Below are 10,078 nucleotides of genomic sequence, written 5' to 3'. Positions count from 1 at the left end.
CTAGGCATGACAGAGGAAAACCTGGCAAGAGAGGCAGCTAGAATGCAGACTGCATAGGATGTATGCCAGCTCTGGCTCTTGCTCTCTGTGTGACCATGCCCAGATCCCTAACAAGACAACATCCCTGCTGTTGATGACAGACACTTGTTAAAATGATGGGTCTAAGAGAGAGGCTGAAAAGAGGGAGGGAGTAAACAAGAATACACAGGATACTGTCTGACACTACTAACCAATGCTAGGGTACACTGCCATGTTCAAGACACACCACCCAGAATCACCATTCTGAATTCAGGCCTATGAAATTCAACACAGTTTACATTAATTCTCATTTATATTAACTCTCCTAAGGAGTTGGGAGGCAATTCTGCCATGCTCAGCCTAACTCTTGACCCTGGATGAGACACCAGCAAGCTTGGAAGTTGAGAAACTCACCTGTTCTCAGGCTGCTTCTGTTGCCAGGAGACATGGAGATTTTTGGTGCAAGGCAGCCCCGGCTTCTCTCCTGAAAGGGTAGCCTGACACAAAGCATGGTTTGCTTTCAGCTCCCAGTAGCATGGTCTCTGGCCGTGAATACATCACAGGATACCTTACGGGGCAGTGTAGATTTCACCTTTTACACCTCTTGAAATTAAAAGTATGTGTCTAAATACTGACACAACTGTGAAATAATTCAGTAGTGCTCTGGTTCTCATGAAGCTGGCTCACAGACTCTGTTCATGTTCACCAGCCTGGCATACAAGTCTATGAGGAATGGCCACTGGCTCCCTCTGCCAGCACATCAATGTCAACCCACTAAGCCCCAGCCATGCCCCATTGGTTGCTGGGGACTCTCCTGTGGGTAGGAGGATACTCTTCCCACCTCACAGCCTGACTGCTTTGGATGACAGTCCCACGGAATTCAGTGCTCCAAGAGTGAGTGACTGGACTGTGTTCTCATTGTGCTGTCTCAGTAGCTTCTCTGTGGCCATGACAGAACACCCTAACCAAGGCAACTTACAAATGAAACATTTAATTTGAGGCTCACTTTTGCAGAGGGTTAGAGTCTCTGCCCAACATGGCAGCAGGCAGGTAGCATGGTGTGGGTCAGTAGCTCAGAGGTTACCTCTGATGCAAAAGCAGCAGGCAGAGAGGAGATAACTGGGAAGGGACCGGGCTATTGAAACCTCAAGACTCACTCCAAGTGACACACCTCCTCCAACAAGGCCACATCCCCTAATCCTTCCAACCATTTCCAACTGGGGACCAGGTGTCTGACTATATGAGCCAATGGGGGACAATCTCATTTAAACCACCATGCCCTCCACTGCACCCCAAACCCTCCAATCCCACTCCACCCTGCTTTCCAAATCTCCATGGGGCTGAGATCCTCCTGTTCGAGTCTAGCCTACCAGTCAGGGATTTTCCAGCTCTGACAAGAAACAAAATACCACCGCCCTGCCTTCTACGGGCACTCTTCTTTCACAAGTGTGTTTATTATTTGGCATTGACAATGAGGTACTCCATCAGAAATTCCCGTGTGGGAGAATATTACTCTACTGTTAAGGAGCAGCTACACGTGAACTTCCAGTTAGCCTAGCCTAGTTGACTATCTTGTTTATACAGAAGGTAAAACAGTGAACCACCATGGTCTGACTCCACCTTTCTCCCCACACTCTACAGTTGCAGATTCTTGAACCTGGATCAAAGGGCACAAAAGCACGTGGACATCGACAAGGCCACAGACACCCTCACTGTACCAATAAGGAAGTAGGTAGGAAAGACAGAGATCCAGGCAGGGAAAGTGTCAACATGCATCACAGGAGCACAGGAGATGATCTGAGGACCAGGGGTGTGTAGTCTCCTTTACACTAGAACGCTCCACACTACTCCACAAATAACAGGCAGCAAAGCAGAGGTCCTCCTGGGAATGGGTCACATCTCATGCCTGGAAGATGTTGGTGAAAACGCGCAGGCCTTGGGAGTCCCGCGATGAACAGCTCTGTATTTTGTCCCACAAAGAAGCCTACACGCAAAAGCTGACAACGAAGCACTGTGCGGATCATTGGGGTCTCTGTGCCCCTGAAGCTGAGCACCTCAGTTTTCTTCCAACCACTGTTTGAACAGCTTCTGGAACCTCCTCTTGCTTTCCCGCTGGCACTTGTGTTCTGGCGGCTGCTGTCTCTGCTGACACTGCTGCTGAGGCTGCTGCTGTGGCCCCTCTGGCGGGAGGCTGGGTCTCTCAGCCCCCAGGCTGAGGGTAAGGCCACCAAGTCCCTGCACTAGTGTATCCCAGGAGGAAGGATTGGTGGCCCCATCCCTTTCCCCAATAATATTTTGCCCACGGGCCTGGCAATACAGACATTCACATCGGAACCAATTCTTTGCTCTGTTGCCTGAGCGGAAGATTCTGCTGTCCTTTTCCACCGGGTAAGGTGCCCTGTGATCTCGGTGCCTGCGTCTCAATTGTCCCAGGAATGCTTTCTTCTTCTGAGGGAAACCCAGGCGTCCACAGCGCTGCTCCAGGACGTTATTCTGCTCCATGCACTGCCTCTGGAGCAGCCGCTCTGCCAAAGGTGTAGGGGCGCTGGAGCCAGGAGTGGTGCTCAGGCCACTGAGGCCCATCCTCAGCTCTTCTAAAGAGATGAGGTGAGAGGATGCAGAACCTTCCTGGGAGGTCTCCACAATGGCCACTTGGGAAGACCCGGAAATCAATGCTGAGTCCCATTTCTGGAGGGGATCCATGGGGGCTAGTCTGAGCTGGGGGCCACACCCGGCCTGGGGTCTACTCAGGAAGTGGAAGGTGGTGGGTTCTATGATAACTAGAAGGTAGGGAGGACGAATGTGTACAGCCAGAAGTAGCCAGACTGAAATGAAAGGTGACAAGGGGTGGGGGAGAGAAATCCCGTGGTTATTCACCTCATTTCACCTTTCTGTGCTGCATCTTCCCAGATGGAAACTGGACCTCTGTCCAGATTTCGAGACTAATGCCAGAGTTGGGGAATGGAGAGCAGAGACAAGCCCAGAAGGGCATCACACCCCTGAGGCAGAAGGATCACAAACAGAGATTTTCCAGGGTAATACTCACTCAGTTGCCTGTCTGGAAGAAAGAAAAAGGAACATGCTGGAGAGATGGCTCAGAGATTAAGAGACTGCACAGGCTCCTGAATGCTTACACTGCACACGAAGTCACACACAGAGAAAACTCCAAGAAACAGACAAAAAAGTAAGGCCTACACATGAAAAACTACCAAATAAACAGTAGAAAACTAGATCTAAAAACAATGTACATAACAGCTACAAACACGATGTAGGTATATAGAAAACAAACAAAACAAACCCAGAGTCTGGTATATAGACCACTATAAAAATGCTCATAAAAGAAGGCCTCCTTAAACGTGGACAATGTATTCCTGTATGCCTGGGTTGGGAGATTTGCCATGGGATTGGGAAGTTGATTTTCTTCAAGTGAATTAATCCAAAGCCAATCAAAATCCTAGAAGGAATTTTTTTTTTTTTTTGCTGTTGTTCATAAACAAGCTGAGCCTACCTTCCACCTAGAATTTCCAAGTTTTGAAAAACAGGAATGATTTGCATAAATCACATCAGTTACTTTTAAGCCTTACTCTAAGGGTAGTGTCTTCGTTTGGTTTTGCCTGGCTGTGATGGAAACACCATGACCAAAAGCACCTTGGGGTGGAAATGGCTTAAGTCTGTTTACATTTCTGTATCACAGTCCATCAGTGAGGGAAGTCAGGGCAAATCTTCAAGGCAGGAACCTGCAAGAAGGAACAGATGCGGAGGCCATGGGAGAATGCTGCTCACTGGCTTGCTCCCCCAAGGAATGCTCAGCCTGCTTTCTTATACATCCCTAGGGCCCCTGTCCAGTGAGAGCACCACTCACAATGTGCTGGGCCATCCCATATCAATCACTAGTTAAGAAAACCACCAGAGGCTTGCTCACTGGTCAACCTCTTGGGAGCATTTTCTCAGTTGAGTTACTTCTTCCCAAATGACTCTAGCTTGTGTCAAGTTGACACAAAACCAGCCAGCAATCAGGAAGACTATTGTCATGGAAAGGAATAGACACTTAGATGCACAGAAGAAAACAATCAACAAATGCGCTCTTATAAATGAGTCTGGAGAAGAAAGCACAAAGGGAATCAGAGAATGCTGAATCTTTTCAACAAACAGAAATCTCTGCATACCCATATGCAAATATATAAACCTCAGCCTCATCATTTACACACCCAGTAAATTAAAGGGTTTCAGAAGTAAGCCTCAATTGCATAATAATATGCTTTTCAGAAGACACTGAACATAAACGCCTTTAGGAACACAGAAGAGGTATCAACAATTCTTGAACCAAAAGCATGATGCACAAATCCACATACAAACAGACATGCATACACATAATTAAAAATAAAATATTTAAAATCTGGATTGAAAGGAAAAATGCCAATATTACTATATGCTAACTAATACCTCCAAATGGTAGATATTTAATAGGTACCTCATCTTATTCTTTCCGTATATTTTGACTGGAGGATTCTCAAAACCACTGCCCCTTCTCTGTGTCTCTGCCTGCCTGCCTCACTCTCCCTCTCTAGGTGCTAAATGGAATTGTAAGAATGGTACCTCAGGCCCTGTCATTTTAGCAAATTTGGAAATCAAGAAGTCAGGAGTTTCTTTAATACACACAGAATACTTAGAATGTGTTATAACCGGAAGAAACTCAGAACAGTATCAAAAAGATATCAAGCCACGTGAGTTGACTTTTTACACATAGAAACAAAAACAGATGTCCTAGGAAGGGAGACTCTTCAGGATTTCATCACTGAAAGCCCTGGCTCGTGCAGTTATAATCCAAGGGCCATCAGCACACCACACAGATACTTAAGTGTGAAGCATGTAGATCAGGACCCTCAGATTGAGACTTATCCAGTCAGAATCCATTGCCAATTGAGATTCACAGATCTGATCAGTCTTCACAAGTCACAGAGACACTCCCAGGATATTGCTTCATGTAGAAAGCCAATTTGTACAGGAAGAAAATAAGTCTCACAAATACCTTTTAATCAAGAAATTGCCTAGACTTCGGAAACATCAAATCACAACTAGGTAGCATTTTAACCCCATGTTGTACTCCCCCTCTCTCCCTATTTCTGTGAACTATTTCCAATCCAATAGTGCCAGCACAAAATGATCACGAAGTTACTCGTGATCATCTCTAGAGGCATTAAATACAAGGAGGCCCACAAATGTCCTGTTTAGGATGTGGAGAGCAACTAGAGGAAAAGAAACGACTTCCCATCCTGCATCTCACTTCATCAACATTCTCTTAGCTCAGAGGGATACAGACCTTATACCAAACTTCAGCTCAAGTCAAGGCAACTTCCTGTTTCTTCTACCACCACCACCACCACCACCACCACCACCACCACCACCACCACCACCACCACCACCACCACCCCCTCATTGCTATCATCATCATCATCATCATCACCACCACTACCGCTACCATCATCTTCTCACATAGTTTATGAAGGATTGGAAGACATGATGGCTGGACATGAACAGACCCAAAAGTTTTATTGGTCAAAGATTTTGTTTGGTAGTGTAGTGTTTGCCCACTGTGGTGGTCATTGTTATGTGTCAAGGTGGGTAGGCGGTGATGCCTGGTTGATCACACACTAGCCTAAATATTTATGTAAAGCTATTTGCAGACTGAGAGACTTTTACTACCATTAGACTTTAAGTGACACATGTTATCTTTCATTGTGTAAATGGACTTCATCAAGTCAGGCAAAGTCTGAAGCCCCTCCCAGGGTGGAGGCAATTCAGTCTCCTGACCCCAACACACACACACTCTCTCTCTCTCTCTCTCTCTCTCTCTCTCTCTCTCTCTCTCTCTCTCTCTCTAATTTTAGAGCATTCCAGTCTGCCTGCGGAATTCAGGCTCAAAATTACAACATCAATTCTTTTTTATTTAAATACCATATTTTTCACTTATTTTACATACCGACTATAACATCAACTCCTAAATGAATAATATCCAACCAAGCCACTTGACCTCCAGAATTGGCACTTGCCAGGGTTCATCGCAGTGGAAGCAATGTCTTGAGACACAGAGTGCCTCCCCCAAAACACAAAATGTGTGCTGGGTGCTTTACCTCCTTCCTCCACTATGGTCTCCCCAGAAAAATCCAAACTTGGTAGAATCATTGTCATTTCACAAATACAAAACTTGAAACGAAAGGAGAGACACACCAGAGGCTGGGCATGACCTGGGACCTGGTGCAAATATGAAGCTGAAGGAGATGGGTTTGCATAGAACAGCGGGGCCACATCTCAGAAAGCTTCCAGTGACATGAAGGAACAAACAACATCACACTCTCTGTCATCTGTCCTGTGGCGTCCACCAAACCAAGAAACAGCACCACTGACCTACAGACAGGACTAAAACTGAATTAGAAATATGCATACAATGTAAGACGTGTGTGTGTGTGTGTGTGTGTGTGTGTGTGTGTGTGTGTGTGTGTGTGTGTGTGGTTAATAGATGAGGAACACACAGTAGAAGAGCCAGCATTATGAGCAAGGACCATACATAAAGGGCTTAGAAATGGCAGAGCGGGAAAAGCCCTTAATCTATCTGAGAAGTCTAGGGTAACTGCTGTGTTCCCTGCTGAGGACCATGAAGTGAGTGGGAAGTCCATCTCCCAAACATCCCACAGCACTGTGGGTGGAAGTAACAAATGTGCCCCTTTCTACTTTCTTTCCCTTCACATTACCCATCTGCTAAGAGAACCCTCTGACTTGGTTATTCTGATTCTAATCCTCCTCCAGTCTTCAATTTCTGAGATAGGGTGATCCTCTGTAGCCTGGACTATCCTCAAATTCAAGTCAATCCTCCTGCCTCATCCTTGTGAGTGTTTGGATTACACAAGTGAGCCCTCATAGCCAATGATACTGAGGTTCTTAATAACAAAATCATTTCAAAGTTGAAAACAGTAATTTCCTCAAGAAGATAGAAAGGCACATGGCAGATCTGGGCTATTAGGAAATGTGTCAGGAATAGAGATCATGTCCTGAACTACCGTACCATATTGCCCTCTCAAAAATAGACACACAAACATACACAACGCTCCCCATGGAAGAAAGTCTGCTTATGGCCATGAGTAAAGAGAACCCCTTATCACTAAGGACTAATCAGAACAATGATTCCCCACTTCACCAAACACTCAGGAGGAAGTAGGGGTTGTTGGGAGCAGGTCAGGTACAATCTGTGATCTACTGATGCCATCAAGGACCACCAGTCTTTTCTGAAATCTACAGGTGGCATGAGCCTAGTTTAGCAAAGCACTTTCTATTCATAAATATTTCCTGAGAGCAGATACTTCCAAAGCCCCCAGCAGATATTGTGGTGATATTATGTTCCCCAATATATCGTGCATCCTAATAAACTTACCTGGGGTCAGAGAACAGAACAGCCACAAGATATAGAGGCCAGAAAATGGTGGCACATACACCTTTAATCTTAGCATTCCAAAGACAGAGATCCATCTGGATCTCTGTGAGGTTAAAGCCACACTGGAAACAGCCAGGCATGGTGACACACGCCTTTAATCCCAGGAAGTAATGGCAGGAAGCAGAAAGGCATATAAGTCATGAAAACCAGGAACTAGATGCTGGTTAAGCTTTTAGGATTTGGAGCAGCAGTTTAGCTGAGGTTCTTTTCGGATGAGGACTCAGAAGCTTCCAGTCTGAGGAAACAGGATCAGCTGAGGAATTGGTGAGGTTTGTGGCTTGTTCTGCTTCTCTGATCTTCCAGTTTTCACCCCAATACCTGGCTCTGGGTTTGTTTTTTATTAATAAGACCTTTTAAGATTCATGCTACAAGACAGAGCAGGTAGGTATTCTTTTCCACTCATGTTGGTCAACGCACATTACTTCCCCATTCCTCTGCCACCTGGGAGCCAGTGGATAGATGATGATAGCAGTCTTCGATGGAAGGTTTGGCATGGGGGCCTCTAAGCAAGGTTTTCCCCTCTTATCCATCCTTTAGGACTCAGCTTAGACAGGACTTCTTCCCAAAGGCATTCTCTGGCTTCCTTCAAACCATCTGGACTGGGGACCTTCCTAAGGTTCCCACAGCACCCTGTATTTTTCTACCCAAGCCTGTTCAGCTGTCAAGGGATGGTTATCTGTATGTCAAATCACTATCCTGGGAGCCAAGTGAGCAGTCATTGAGTTTCTCTGGCCATTCTTCACTGAGCCTTTGTCCTAGTGATGTACACTAGTATCGATCATAAGAAGTTTGGAGAACTCGGAGCCGTTTTCTAAACATATCAGTATTTCTGCCTTACAGAATCCATATTTTCCCACACTATAATGGAAGAGAGTCCCAACACCGAGAGTCTTGGTAAAGTCCCTAAGATCACATGACCACATGGAGTGGAATTCCAGCGTGGGCCTGCCTGACTCCAGACGCCTGTGCCTTTGGTGGTGGAACAACAGCTCTCTGGATTCGCAGTCTCCTCAGAAGCCTGAGTTAGTGAGTAATCTTGAGGTATGGAATTCAGATGGACTGGTCTGGAGGCTAGGCTGGGTGCCCAGATCAGGAAACTGATGTAGCAAATACTTACCATCCTGCATCAGACCGTGCTGTGCTCTCAATATCTGGTGGGCTGTCAAACAAACCTTGCCAGTCTATGCACCCCAAACCAACCTGGCCAGGCTCCTTCTCTCCTTGACTTGCACCTCAGTGTGGATGAGGAATAATAAGAAGCTAAACACTCTAATTCTTCCTATGTGGAGGTGATGAATACTATGAACAGAGGTGAATTCACTTTGAAAATTAAAAGGTTATCTGTCCCACTGTTGTGTCAGCAATAAAATATACTTAGGAAATGAATTTATTTCAGTTGAGAGGAAATGAATTCATTTCATCATTTTGTTTAGACAACATGGGGACATTTGTGCCAAGAATGGCAACATGTCACATCTGTACAAGGCAATGGGTGCCAAAGAGTGGCCACCTACCACGTACAAGGGCAGCAGGGGAGGAGCCTGAATTTCAGCCAAGGAACACCACACGGACAGGTGAGTTTGTCCAGGCCCTGGCTCTCAGGACTTCTCTATTTCTGGTGCCTACAGCGATGTATCCAATCTCACCAGGCCTAGAAAAGAAGAGACACTCTTCTTAGCAGTGTCCCTAAAAAGAACATCAAAGTCACTCAACGCCAAGTAATGTCCATCTATGAGTGTGAAAGAAGATTCGAAGAGGACCATGAAACACAGTTGTTAGCCTTGGGAGCTCCTGCCATGTGGAACTAAAAGACACTGACAAGAGATGTGGAGCTTTACCGGAAGTTGAATGGAAGGGCAAAGGAGAGGGGCAGAGCAACAGGAAGAAGACAGTCATTTCTCAGCAGTGACAAGCCCCCCTGATCACCACAGTCACAGATCTCTGGGTCCGCGGCATAGATTCTGCCACCTATGGTCTGTGTGACACCTACACATCCCCTACAAGACAACACGAGGCTGGCCAGAGTGCATTCACCTAACCTGTCTTCCCTGGGGACACAGCGGTTCCATCATCCCTGGAGCCCAATCCTGAGGCCCGAGGCAAAGTGCTGTGAAGCATACAATAAGGGAGGAAATGGGGTCTGCACTGCTGCTGGACCCTGGGGAACAGAGTGGGGAGAGAAGACACAATACATGTCATTCCCCAGAATGAACAGGAATTCAAGATTCCCATCTGCCACCGCCATTCAGAACACATGAGTTCCCGCTCAAAACCAAGTGGCAGGATACCACCTACCTACAAACAAGGACCGTGTGGCTACTGCACTCACATCACATACTTCCAGATTCTGGAGACTGCAGGGGTAAAAGGCATAGGCCTTCTCCGGGTGAACAGGAAACTAAGTCCTGACACTTCCTGCATTCACACATATATCGGGCAAGCTAACATTGTTCAGAGGACTCCTAACTGCAGGGCAGGGGCCTGATGTGAAAATGACAACAGACCATGTGATTGTGTCAGCCAGAGGGGAACGATATACAGAGGAGGCTCTGCAGCCGCATGATCAAGAAGGGC

At 46.3% G+C, this 10,078-nt stretch overlaps 1 protein-coding gene across 1 annotated transcript in view; it reads right to left on the bottom strand.

Annotated features, from left to right (window-relative positions):
- Positions 1–1,453: 1,453 nt before the first annotated feature.
- Positions 1,454–10,078, bottom strand: part of LOC118574533 (protein FAM156A/FAM156B-like) — a 45,801-nt gene continuing 37,176 nt past the window's right edge. The window contains exons 2-3 of the mRNA XM_036175493.1: positions 3,065–3,076; positions 1,454–2,843 (exon numbers count right to left, since the gene is read on the bottom strand). Of these exons, the coding sequence (XP_036031386.1) occupies positions 2,074–2,721 (648 nt within the window). The 5' untranslated portion in view covers positions 2,722–2,843; positions 3,065–3,076 and the 3' untranslated portion in view covers positions 1,454–2,073. The remainder of the gene's footprint in view (positions 2,844–3,064; positions 3,077–10,078) is intronic.

This window comes from Onychomys torridus, chromosome X (assembly GCF_903995425.1).
Source record: "Onychomys torridus chromosome X, mOncTor1.1, whole genome shotgun sequence".
NCBI lineage: Eukaryota > Metazoa > Chordata > Mammalia > Rodentia > Cricetidae > Onychomys > Onychomys torridus.
Note: the sequence above shows the minus strand (reverse complement) of the source record. Positions and strands in the feature narration are given on the sequence as shown.